This window comes from Archocentrus centrarchus, chromosome 3, assembly GCF_007364275.1.
Source record: "Archocentrus centrarchus isolate MPI-CPG fArcCen1 chromosome 3, fArcCen1, whole genome shotgun sequence".
Lineage (NCBI taxonomy): Eukaryota > Metazoa > Chordata > Actinopteri > Cichliformes > Cichlidae > Archocentrus > Archocentrus centrarchus.
The window spans coordinates 21,417,096-21,430,225 of record NC_044348.1 but is presented as its reverse complement, the minus strand read 5'-3'; the positions used below and the strand labels follow the sequence as shown (position 1 = coordinate 21,430,225).

The following is a 13,130-nucleotide window of genomic DNA, read 5'->3' as shown; positions in this document are numbered from 1 at the left end:
AAACAAGATCTTTGGTCTGTTCTTACCTCACCAAGTGCCAGAGACTCCTTAAAGTTTTCAAACGAAAATAAAAAAAAAAAAGAACAATAATAAAAAAAAAAAATTTCAGTGAGTGTGAGAAACACTAACCCCGTAACCCACACACACAAGGTTTCCTGCAGCTGCTTTGAATGCCCAGACTAGTTTGCAATAAGCAAGATTTGTGCTCTAAGTCTTAATTATTATTGAATTAATGTTGATAATTATAAATGGTAGTTATGAAGGTTTTTTATGATACAGAAATGAGGACAGTGTTTAACTGTTGTAGTGCTTATACATGGTTATATAGTAAATGCCAGTAGTTTCAGAATGTTCTTGCTCTTTCCACTTATATAAATATAATTAAATCCTTAAAGGTGCTATGTTTTCATGTTTTAAGTAAAACAAGACATTGTATTGTGTGACTGCGTGTCAAATGCGCTTCTGGAACAATGGTCAAAAATTCCCATAAACACACTCCTAAACCTTGTGGAAAGCCTTCCCAGAAAATAATCTTGAAGCTGTTATAGCTGCAAAGAGTGGACTAAAAATGGGATGCCGCTCAAGTTCAAATGCGTGTGAAGGCAGATGAATGAATACTTTTGGCAAATACTGTATCAAGATTATGTCACACATTCCCAGTCATTTCCCCAAACCAGCCACCTCCAGTCCAGCAGGTGTCGGCCATGTTTATACGTCAGCCAACCGCCGCGAGAATTTGCCGGCGAAGAAGGAACGAGCTCCTGAGCTAGCTTAGCTGCAGAACTCATTTAGCGAAATATGGCTGCTGTGCTCCCCGTCAGGCCGCCCTGCGATAGCAACCCCGCTACCCCCGGAGCACAATCCATAAAGGTGACATTTGTACGCCATAATAATAAACAAAACAAAAAAGACATGAGTCACTGTTAGCTTTGTTCCCGGATCCCTGCACGGCTGTAGCCTTAGCTAACAGCTAACTGGCTATCCATGATAGGACACTTTGGTCCATGATTGATGATCAGTAGCCACATTAGCATCATTCCTTTGTTTTCAGCTGTGTAGTAATTGGCTGGTTAGCTTGTTCGGTTGAATTTACATGTTGTATTTATCAGCAGTGACCTGTCTACTTCTTAAATTATCTTAGTAAAAAACGCGACTTTAAATACTGTATTACTGCTTTATTATGACTGATTTGAGCATTTGTGCGCCTGCTGTCAGCAAGCTCTGTTCTGTAAACTCATAATTTTGTTATGTCACCGATTTGGCGCAGTAAATAATTAAACTACCGTCGTAATATCCAGGAGATCTTTGTGTTGATGTATGGGGGACATATCCTTATTTTTTATGAGGTGGAATGGTAGTTAGTGGAGTTGATTTTAGTCTTTAGTGTGTTTTTAAAGGGACCCTGTGTGTGAGAGTGCCTAAATCTCTGAATGGGAACTTTTGGAGTTGTCTAAAAAGTTTTCTGCATTACCAGAAAACACCGTCAGGTCTAAAATATCAGTGATGTGCTCTTTGCGTGGTTTTATCTCCTGTCTGTGGAGTAATAAGTAAAAAGTCTGAATATGTCCACAAAAGTACACTAGTGTTTACAGCTATAGTAAAAGTAACTTGTTTTTTTGGGGGGGTGGGGGTCCAGTCTTCAGTGCCGCAATACTGCCACAAGTTAACCTTAATCATTAACTGGGACTGCTTAAGATGAATTCAAAACATCCCTTTGATGAATGGAAACTCTGTCAGCGACCAAGTGGGCCAGACATTCCCACCATAGGAGTTTGGCTCTGTGTGGAGGTCCTGAGGGTTCGATTCAGGTTAAATTTGGCTGTAGCAACATGACCATTTTCCTGGAATTGTATAATGAGCACTCTGAACTGTGCTTCAGTTTGCCTACCAAAAAGTAATTTAGGGATCTGATTATTTCTCTGTGTGTGAAAATGTCACATCAAAAATTAGAAAACTTGTTTTTCACTCTGTATTCCATAAAAGGTTTGTGCATTCACTCATGCACGATCTGGAGTTTTTAAACATCACATTATCTAATCACTGTGTTAATAATTCTGGTTTTTCTTTTTTCTGTAGGAGGATGTGATAGAAGAAGTGTCCAATGATGGCAGCCAACCTCCCAAGAGAAGAAGAATGGGTTCAGGGGACAGCTCTCGAAGCTGTGATACCTCCAGTCAAGAGCTCGGGTAGGCTGGCTTTGCACGCTACAAGGGGCAGTGTATTTGTTGTTTACATATCTTAGATTCTTTCTATTTTATTAAACCCCCAAAACATATTAAACATGTGCAATATTAGATTATTCATACTGAACAATATCTAACATTCCTATATTGTGTAATATCCAGTATTCATTCACTAGTGCAATATTCATCATCTGCATTTTTATATGTATGCACTTATTTACTTTTCTTACAATGTACAGATGCACCAATGTATGTATATATTTTTATACATTCTATTTTTTGTATATTTTATACATTGTTTATTTTCTGTATATTTCTTGATTATACTAGACTATAATATTTTTATTTTTTATTTTAGAGAATTTGATTTTCTATTGCATGGCACTGAACAGGAGTGGCCCTCCTATCTCATTGTACATCCTGTATAATGACAATAAAAGGCATTCTATTCTATTCTATTCTCTATTATACAACTGAAAGCTCTAACTGTCAGGGTTGCCTCTTTATTTCTTCCCGTGTAAGACTACTCTCGCAGAATGTTTTTAAATTGTTAAACCCTGTTGTCCTTCCAATCTCCCCTTCCAGTCCGACATATTTCCCAGCAGAAAACCTGACAGAATACAAATGGCCACCAGACGATACAGGAGAGTACTATATGCTGCAGGAGCAGGTCAGCGAGTATCTGGGAGTCACATCATTCAAGAGGAAGTATCCTGGTGAGACTCTTTCACTTTACCTTTTTTTTTTTTTTTTTGCAAAAAGTTACTATAAGCTATAAGCAGTGGTGGTGTTTGTGCTTTTGTATCCCTCTGTAGATATGGAGAGGAGAGACTTGTCCCACAAAGAGAAGCTCTACCTTCGTGAACAGAATGTCATCACTGAGACACAGTGCACTTTGGGTAGAAACCAGTCCTTCAAACTTAGGCTCATTAGCACAACACGAGCAGCTGATCCAATTATGCATGTCGATACTGTCAAATGGGTCACACTGGTATCGTCTTTTCATTTCTTCAGGTTTGACAGCTCTGCGGAGCGATGAGGTGATCGATCTGATGATAAAGGAATATCCGACCAAACACTCAGAGTATTCGGTCATACTTCAGGAGAGGGAGCGACAGAGAATAGCAAAAGAGTACTCTGTGAGTACACAGACAACATAAAAAGATCCTATAGAACAGGGATGTCAAATTCTCGGCCCACGGGCCGCATCCAGCCACACCCCCTACTAACATAGAATTTGGCCCTTTAAGTTACTTTTTTGACATTTTGCCTTCCCTTCCAATTATGAGGGTTAAGCAAAATATCAAAAAAGTAACTTAAAGGGCCAAATTCTATGTTATTTTTGACATCAATTTGCGGACCGGAAGTAGGGGGTGTAGCCAGATGCGGCCCGAGGGTCGGGAGTTTGACACCCCTGCTGTAGAAGCAGTCCCAGATTGTTTTCAAATATTTATCTAAAGTGTAATTTAAAATCTTCCACAAACACCTACAAATTATTTCTTATGTGCTTTGTTCTTTCATAGCAAATGCAACAGCAGAACCCTCAGAAGGTGGAGGCCAGCAAAGTTCCCGAGTATATAAAGAAGGCGGCAAAAAAAGCTGCAGAGTTCAACAGTAACTTTAACAGGGAGCGCATGGAAGAGAGGAGAGCTTACTTTGACCTCCAGACACATGTAAATCCAATGATATACCATCCATCCTCTTCCACTTATCTTTTGGATATATATATATATATATATATATATATATATATATATATATATATATATATATATATATATATATACACACACACACATATACACATACACACACACACATCTCCTGCAGAACCAGGCTCAGGGAGGGGCAGTCATCTACCCTCACCAGTTGGCTGGTGAGGGGGAGAAAAGAGAAAAAGGGAGCATAGAGAGACTATGCACCATAAACAGGACAGGCTTTATCAAAAAATTAATAGGAATTTGGAAGTTGTTTTTCTGGCTTCTTCCTTGGTGTTATTGTTTCACTTACTTCATTTGGAAATTCTGCTGCTTTTTGACTTGATGGTGCAGACTTCACTCTTACAACATTGTCACTGCTTTTTCCACTATACCTTGAGTTGTTTCCCTATAAAGAGAAAAGGGGGTAGCAGGCTGTCTTCTTTTGGTGAGTTTTAAATTTTCTCCAAAATGTTGTTTTTTGTTGTACCAGATCATCCAGGTGCCACAGGGCAGGTTTAAAGTGCTGGCTCCAGAGCTAACCAGGACAGGGCCCTACCCTGTGGCTCTCATACCAGGACAGTTCCAAGACTATTATAAAAAGTATGTCATATACTAAAAAAGGTGATTTTGCTTATAATTGTTCTGTTTTAAATTTAATTTAATATACTGAAGGATTACTTTGTGTGTGTGACAGGTACTCTCCAAATGAGCTGCGATACCTGCCGCTGAACACAGCTCTGTTCGAGCCTCCACTGGATCCGGAACTTCCTGCGCCGGACTCAGAGCCTGACTCAGATGATGCTGAGGATGGCAAGGATGACAAGAAGAACAAGAACTCCTCTGTAAGACTATTCTGTGCACAGCTATATGTATTTGTTATGGGAGTAATATTAATTAATCAGATGGAAGATGTTTAGTTAGAGTTAAGTCGTTCATTGTATAGATTTCATATTAAACTAGGTAGTCAAAATGAAAACCAGAAAGTGCAGGGCAGGTGGATGTTACTCTAACCAAGGAGTTAATTAAAGAAAATACTATACTTTTTGGCCTTCCTGCCCAAAAGAAAAATGACACAAGAGTGTAGCACTTCTAAGTCTAGTGTCTCTAACAGCTGACAGCACCTTACAGTGTGGTGTGTGTGAATATGAAAGGCTTAGAGCTGGCCCAGGTTCCTCCTATTTAAACGAATGCTTTAAGGACCAGACAGCAGTTTAGAGAAGAAAACATTGCAGTTACAAAGCCTTTCTGGGTACTGTTGACCTTTTTACAAGAATAGCCAAATGCTGAGTAACCTTGCCTTAGCAGGAAACAAGAAACGGGCAGATGGTTCATGTGACATCATAGCAGTTGTGATTCACAGTTTGACAGTCTTTTTAAACAACTGTCATAATTAGCACTGCTTGGATTTGAGCCGTGGACTCAGCTACAGATGAGTGAGAACTGGCCTGCTGCCAATTTTCATTGGTTAACCCTCTAACACCAAGCGATTGCCGCCGATTCACCTGTTACTTGCCTTTACGTGCTGTGAACAGCTTGTTAGCACTGAGGGTATCACCGCGGAGATGTCAGATCAAAAGTATTTTGAATTACCGTAATTACACGACTTTTTGGCTTATCGGAAAAATTCACATGGTTTCTGAAAGCTGAGAAAATGTGCTTCACACCCAACATAGGGTTATTACAGTAATTGTTGCCGGAAGTCCGCGAACGGCGGGACGTTTGCAGTACCTTCTGTCACCATTGACAGGTTCAGTATTATAGGGTTAATTGCAGGAGGAAGGCAGACTGACGGCGACCTGCACATAGTGAACTGCACAAACAATGAAGCACACAGTTGAGAGAGAGCCTATACACATTTAAAATACATGCAACTGTATTTTAAATGTGTATGTGTCTAATAATACATTCATCCTAATAAATGATACATATTCAGTTCAATCCAATAAAACTTTATTTATATAGTGCCAGTTCACAACAACAGCTACCTCAAGGTGTTTAATATTGTAAAATAAAGATCCAATGGCGTTGGGTCTTTGCTGGGCCTATGTGCGTAACCGGAAATCACCTCTTAACCATATGTGGTAATCAAAATCCTTGCGGGCTGTGTTGACCTGATGTGTAGTTACATTTCTCAAGAGGTGCTTGTCAGGTTCCGTCGTAGATTACGTTGTAGGGTTCAGAGGGGATTTCCAGTTGGTCTTATGTCAAAATCGCTACCCTCCACCACACTTACCTCAGATATCATGGATATAATGTCTCATACAACAGTGCTACACAGTTTGTCCTTCACTGATCCTCCGTCTTCTTTTAATCTTCAGGATAGTTCTTCAGGCAACACATCAGACGTGGAGAGCCAGGAGGGTGGAGGAGGACACGGCCACAAGTCCAAGGCCAAAGACAGGACAGCAACTCCAGGCAAAGAGGGCAGCCAGCGCCATTCTGCGTCCCAGAAAACCACCCCAGGGTACAAGGTAGAGGACAAAACCACCTGAACTCTTCTCCAACAACAGCAGCAGCACTTTTCTACCCCCTCCTCCTCTTTTTACTACCACTCCCTCACTCCATCCATCCCGCCACCCCTCCCTAGCTTTCTTCACTTTTTTTCTCCGGCTTCCGCAGTTTGTCAGTTTTTCAGCTGGGACAGCCTGGTCCGCTCAGACACACACACACACACAGACACACACTGGGGGTCCTGTCTTCACTTTTTTTGTTTTTAGGATTGCCACATGGCTTTTTTTTTTTTTTTGCCTTCTTTGTACAAGACTGTGAGCAATAAGAACATTTAAAGGAAAAGTTCACGTTTCTTTTTCACTGCACTTTCACTTTTGTGATTTTTTTTTTTTTTTTGGTGAAGACAAATTTTTCTTTTTGATTGTCTTCAGTATACCTCTTGTCTATCCTCACTTGTCAAAATAAATACTTCCAAGACAAGTAAGTGGATGTTTTTGGCTGCTAGTTTTCCTCTTCCTTTTTGAATAAAAGTCATTTTGTTACTCTGATATAGTAAATATAAACCACATACAGTTTGTAGTTGCTTTTAAAAAGTAGTTGATGTTAACACTAAAGAATTTTAACATTTATATCTTAAGTGTAGAGGGCACTTAACCCTAATGTTTAAGTGTGTATCGGTAAAATAACATGCTTTGTTTATACACTCTGTGATGTACTGTTAATAAGTATCAGATGGCTGTTTGACATGGGCATTACCTGCCCCTGTGATGTCATCATGGCGTGATGAGGCCTTGCTGACCTTATTCACACTGTCGCTGAGCTGAGCTAGAAGTGGACTGACACACTGTTGTGGAATATTTTCAATACTTATTCTAAACAAAAAGTCTGGATCTTGATGCAAATGCTAAACTTTGCTCCCAACAACCCACTGTGCACTTTCCATTTGTGTTTAGCTTTCCAATCCAACCTTGTAGGCGTATTCAAATGTTATAATGGACCTGGGTATGTCCAGTTGAGTTCAGCTCAGCTTTGTGGTGTGGGCATGGTCCTTTGATAGGTTCTGGTTACTTGCTAAGAGTTTCAGTGTTTTTTAAGTTTGATTTAATTTACCTTTTATCATCACAACTTTTTGCATATGAGCCTCCAAATATGGCATAGTGTGTTGGTAGCCACAATCAACTAGAAGTAGTCAGTTAATAACAGTACAGGATATCAAGTATGATTTATCATTTTGTTAAGTTAAAACATGCCTGCCTATAAAGACATTTTTTTTTCCCATTGGATGAAAATTTGAGTGATTTCTAATGACTGTTACTGTTTTTCAAATGTTATCACATGTGAAAGGCTGCTAGCTGATTAAAGTTACTTCCCTCTGGTTTGGCTACCATTAATGGAGATGCAGTGGTTGATGGTGACCTCACTCGAAAGCTGTTTTATAAACAACTCATGAATAAAAACTAATTATGAACACCAAAGTTGGAATTAGATTGACTGTTGAATACCTGGCTGTACAGCAGACTTTTATTCAGGTGTTGCATGTTCAACGCATAATATATATTGTAATATAAACAGGACATATTAAGTGTAGCGAGTAAAGGCCAAAAATAATGCCACAACGCAGCTGCATTTCAAGAAACATATAATAAAATTAAAACTGAAAATGAGACTGCCTGTTATTCCCAACTCAACTAATAATTAATAGACAAAACTGGAAAAATGCTGTGGATGATGGAAGACAGTGAGAGAGTGAGTTGAGCCCCATGCTCCATCTTCTGTGGGTGCTTATGCATGTAGCCAGTCAGCATGAGGGATGAATCAGCCAGAAGAGCATGATAGGAAAAAAAAAACTAAACAGTAACAGAGCACTAAATGCGCCTGCACATCAAGGTGCACGCAACACATATAGAGAAGGCATGGATTCACTGTGGGGTTCACTTGTGTAAAGTAATACAACATTAATTACGTTAACATCAGTCAGCAGATTATATTAATAGTGAGTCCAGTGGCTTTGAGTAAATTAAAAATCAATAGTGGATCAAGTGTCATAATTTGCTCTTATTCAGTTTTGCTGTGTGGAAGAGCGGGCATCATCCAGCCTTGCTCATCTACAATCAACAAATGTAGTTACAGTTGTAAAGAGTTTCAAATAGCAGTATAAATGTTACCAATGAGTCAGGCCAAAGTCATAATCAGTTGCGCTTTAATGTAGATTTGCTGTAGAAATATGTTTGAAAAATGTGCACTAGTAGTTCAGTAAACCACTTTCAGTTCTTTCTTGTTTCCCTCTTCTGCTGCTGTTTTGCTCCTACTTCTCTACTCTGTTTCTAGTTTTTAATTTCCATCATTAGTGAGCTGTGCTTTTGGCTGTTTAGTCTAATCTGCTCATTTCCTGTCAGGGGACATTTTAATCAAGGATATCACGCCATATCTTCAGGCATTTGAAGTAATTGGACATACTGCAGGGTGAAAATAATACAAGCATAAAAAAATAAAAATACTGAAAAAAAGGCTACATGAGAAAATGTTTGATTAATGGGATCTTGGTTAACTCAGTTCATCTTTAGATTAATTTCATACTTGTTTGAGTTGACTGTTACTCAATTTAGCCATAAAGGCTTTTGGTTTTAGATCTACAGCTGTATCCACAGTCTGTTTTTATTAATGTTTTCTTGATTTATATGGCTTTCTATACAGTTACAGGAAGGTTGATAAGTTTTAAATAGTCGCCCATTTGTGTGATGTCTTGACTTAAGGTCCCCGAGCCTTTTTTTTTTTTTTTTTTGCTCTTTCTGTTTCATTACTTTCTGCCATCTTTTAAACTCAACTGTAAGTTTTCAGGGTCATTTCATGTAAAATCAATCAATTCAGAAAAAGTTCCAGTCTGACACCCTCAGGATCAGCTGTATAATAACTTTAGCATATCTAATGAGCTCAGGTGAAATTTACTTTTGTACTATGAAAACAGTCAGTGACAGTCCCTCAAAGTGCATTTGGTTTGGGTTGAAATGTGCCAGCAATTTTACACTCACTGCAAGTGTCACAATCGAAAGCATATAATGGGATATGTCATAATTTAAATTGCAAAATATTACCAATTTAATGTCTGTGATGTAGAGTAACAGAAACAAGCATTGCTATACTGGATGTTTGATTTGTTGTTCGATATTAAACTGGAGAAAATACATTTTGGGGTAAACTTTAAAGGGTCATATCATCAAGTGGGATGGTTGGAAAAACAAATGTATAAAAGGTCTCATTTTTGCCTACATTTTGATACCTGGCTGAATCTCTATGAGCCCACACCTGTGTACTTCAAAAGCCTGTAACTCAGGCAGTTTTTATAGTTTGAAGGTAAATTTTTGCATGATGTCGTTAGAAATGCTAAAGTTATACTACAAGAAAAATCAGGTGATTCTGAGGGGATAAGGTGGGAGTTACTAACTGATTTTCCATGGACTGAATCAGGAATTTTATATTTCCATAAATATTTCATAAACCATCATCAGAGACTTTGCACACTCATGGGGAGGACAGAAGTTATGGTTGCATCGAAGCACTCGTTAGTCAGAGTGCATTAATATTTTTCAAAGTTATTGAACATTTTGACGTCATAAAGAGAAACGCTTCTTTGGAGCAACATGTCTGCCTTGGAGTTTTATGCTGAGTCATATTCTGATCACTGTACTTTGTATGGTGTTGCAGTTGAATGATCAGAATACATTTTGGGGCTGTGAAGTCCATTAGCCTGTGGTCATTCTTTATACAAAGATCACTTTTGTAGCTAAATAATAAAACCTACGTTTACAACACCTCAGAAGCTACTTTGACACCAAATATTGAAATTTTTGTTTCCAGTACCCCCCAAAAAGTAGAAAAAGCCTTGTGTTGTTTCCCCCAGCCATTAAATAATATATACTGCTGTATTTCCATGACTGCAGGATACTCGTGTGTGATTTTTATAGCATTATTCTGCCCTTGCAGCCTAAGGTCATTCCCAGTGCTATATGTGGCATTTGCCAGAAGGGTAAAGAGGCCAACAAGAAAGGCAAGCCAGAGGCTCTCATTCACTGCTCCCAGTGTGAAAACAGTGGTAAGTTCACACACTAATATCCAAAGAGCAGTTTCATTCCTTTTTTTTTTTTTTTTTTTAATACAGGTTTAGTCACATTTGTTTGTATTTTAGTGCAAATTATGTGTAGTTAGTCATCAGGAGTTACTGTGTATTAAATCACCTCTGTATTTAGTCAAAAGTAATGTTTAGTTATCTATTAAATGACTGGCTAACTTTATATATTTGTGTGCTAGCATGATTTAAAGTATTTATATTATTTATGCTGCTGTGTGTAACAGAGTTGAGCTTGTACGATTCAAAGTCATCTGTCACATGATTTACACTGGCAGTTATTCATCAACATTCTGCATCTTTATTGTGCCTGAAAATGTTCTGATGTTAGAAGTATTACTTTTTTAAGATGATGGGCTTCAGTATGTCAGTGGATAAATGCCTTAGAAGGGTCTGTAAAATACCAGGGTGGTATATTCATATGTCTGCATGGGCCTGTTTTCATGACTTGGCGTGTGTTTGCCCGTCTGTGCATGTGTCGTGTATTTATCTGGATCCGTGTGTGTCTCCCCATCTTTTGCTTCTGTGCACATGTCCTTAAATTCAGGCCACCCGTCCTGCTTGGACATGAGCGAGGAGCTGGTGAGCATGATTCAGACATACCGCTGGCAGTGCATGGAGTGTAAGACCTGCACCGTGTGCCAGCAGCCCCACCACGAAGACGAGATGATGTTCTGCGACATGTGCGACCGAGGATATCACACCTTCTGCGTAGGAATGGACTCCATACCTACAGGTGAGTAGATCGAGGCACAAAGGTGACTTCAGACTGACAAACTGTTCTGGAGGAATACCTGAGGCCTGACTTCAGGTTTAACAATGAGCTTTTGGGTTTGCAAAGGTAGTTCACTCCTTGCGGGGTTACATTTTGCAGATCTAACCTGCTTTGCAATTTGTTTTTCGATTCCTGTCTCGTTTGTAGTTACTGATTTATTCTGTCTCCTCAGGGCTTTGGATATGTGAAGTTTGTGACAGAGATTTCACCACACCCAAGAAGAAAGGAGGAGCCAAAACACCTAAGAAGTCCAAGTCAGCTCAGAAATGATTAACAGGTCCATCAAAATAATCCCATTACTAAATTCTGCACAAATGCACTGTCGTTAGAAGCTGTAAAACTTGAAAATTACATAAGTGTATGACCCAACAGTTTTAATGGAGAAAGATAAATGCATAGTTCATGAGCCATAAAAGAAAAAAGTGAAGCCTTCCAAATAACAAAAAATCCAAACACAAGATCCTGAGTTCCTGTTACTGCTTGAAAACAAATGTATCTTTTCTGTGGCAAGCCTATAATTTAAAACACAATTCTCATCAATAAGCCAAATCAGTGCATTGAGTTTTTATTAACTCTTGTATGTGATTCTACATTAACTTTATGTCCAGATAAGGGATTAACTTCAGCAGAGCAGCTCAGAGAATGAACTCCAGCTACAGAAATGATGCAACAAAGCTAAACTGGAAATTGTGTCCTTCCAAACGTACTGCACTGAATCCTTTGACCACTAACAGTGTCGACTGTTCCTTCATTAAATTGTACAGTTTCTGCCTCATTGTGTTGCTGCAGTGATAACCTGTTTGCTGGGAAATTGTTTCAGTTAAAAAAAATGGTGCTTTTGATCCTTTTGCTACTGAAACAATAGATCTTTTTTCTTTCAAAATTACATCCTTGTATGTTTTTTTTTTTATATCTTTTGAATTATTTTTTATGTATTTTGATAAGGTGGGATTTAATGAGTCAAGCCAGTAAAATCTTATTTAAATCAATAATGACGTGGTGCTTCTCATCCTATGTGTTAACGTGTAAAAGACACTGGCTGTCAGACCTCATATCTGCAGGAGTATTCAGGTTTTGGGAGTGAGCCTTAATTACCAAAACAGTCTCAGAAAAATTGAACCACTCGTAATTACACTGAATTGTAATTACGCTGAATTTAACACCCATCAGCTTGATGGTTAATTGATGGTTCTGCAATCAACTTAAAATGTTTCTTTTTCTGTTGTCCTGCAATAAGCAGGTTGATAATCTTACATTCATTTGTTGTTGAATATATTGTCTTGGTTACTGAAGTTTGATGTGTTCTTTTTTTTTTCAATAAAATCTTAAAAAAAGAATGATTTATCAATTTTCTAGCAATTTTTGTTCTATAATTTGTTGTTAATAGGAATTCCTGTCAATGATACCTCCTTCTACTTTTTGTTTCCAATCATTTGTCACAGACTGAGCAGCAACAACAAAAGTTGAATTGTTTACATCATTTAACACGTCTCAAAACAGCGCTGCATTATTAAAGCTAAACTGTTTTACCACTGCATGATAAGTCAACTTAATACTGCAGGGCTACATTGTTTATATTACATTATGTTTAGAGAAATAGAGCTACAGTAAATATATTACTAATAAAAGCGTCAATGTGCACCATCCTCTGTGAAATTTAGTTTTTAGGTATTTACGCTTTTTTTTTTTTTTTGCCACTGAGTGTGATTTTACTTCAATCTTTTTTGCAGAAACACTACCAATTTGAGACAAATTAAAAATTTGTTTGACTAAATCTGAAGGAATTTGATTCATTAACCTAAAAAAAAAAAAATTCCCAGCATTTTTGTCATAAAAGTGTAACAGGTCATACTTGTTGAAATGTATGACTTTGTAATATCTACCTAACCACCCAGCCA

The 13,130-nt window shown here is 38.2% G+C and overlaps 1 protein-coding gene across 2 annotated transcripts; it reads left to right on the top strand.

Moving 5' to 3' along the window:
- The first annotated feature begins 730 nt into the window (after positions 1–730).
- On the top strand, positions 731–12,572 carry phf10 (PHD finger protein 10). 2 transcript variants are annotated; one of them, XM_030726409.1, is made up of 13 exons: positions 731–870; positions 2,077–2,186; positions 2,769–2,899; positions 2,999–3,082; positions 3,198–3,322; positions 3,707–3,856; positions 4,374–4,483; positions 4,578–4,725; positions 6,202–6,354; positions 10,316–10,424; positions 11,005–11,193; positions 11,405–11,509; positions 11,841–12,572. In XM_030726409.1, exons 1-12 carry the CDS (start codon positions 799–801, stop codon positions 11,500–11,502), a joined length of 1,479 nt encoding a protein of 492 aa, XP_030582269.1. In that variant the 5' UTR covers positions 731–798; the 3' UTR covers positions 11,503–11,509; positions 11,841–12,572. The 2 variants fall into 2 exon arrangements, with proteins under 2 accessions (XP_030582269.1, XP_030582268.1); XM_030726408.1 differs by having other exon boundaries at positions 11,405–12,572.
- Positions 12,573–13,130: the final 558 nt, after the last annotated feature.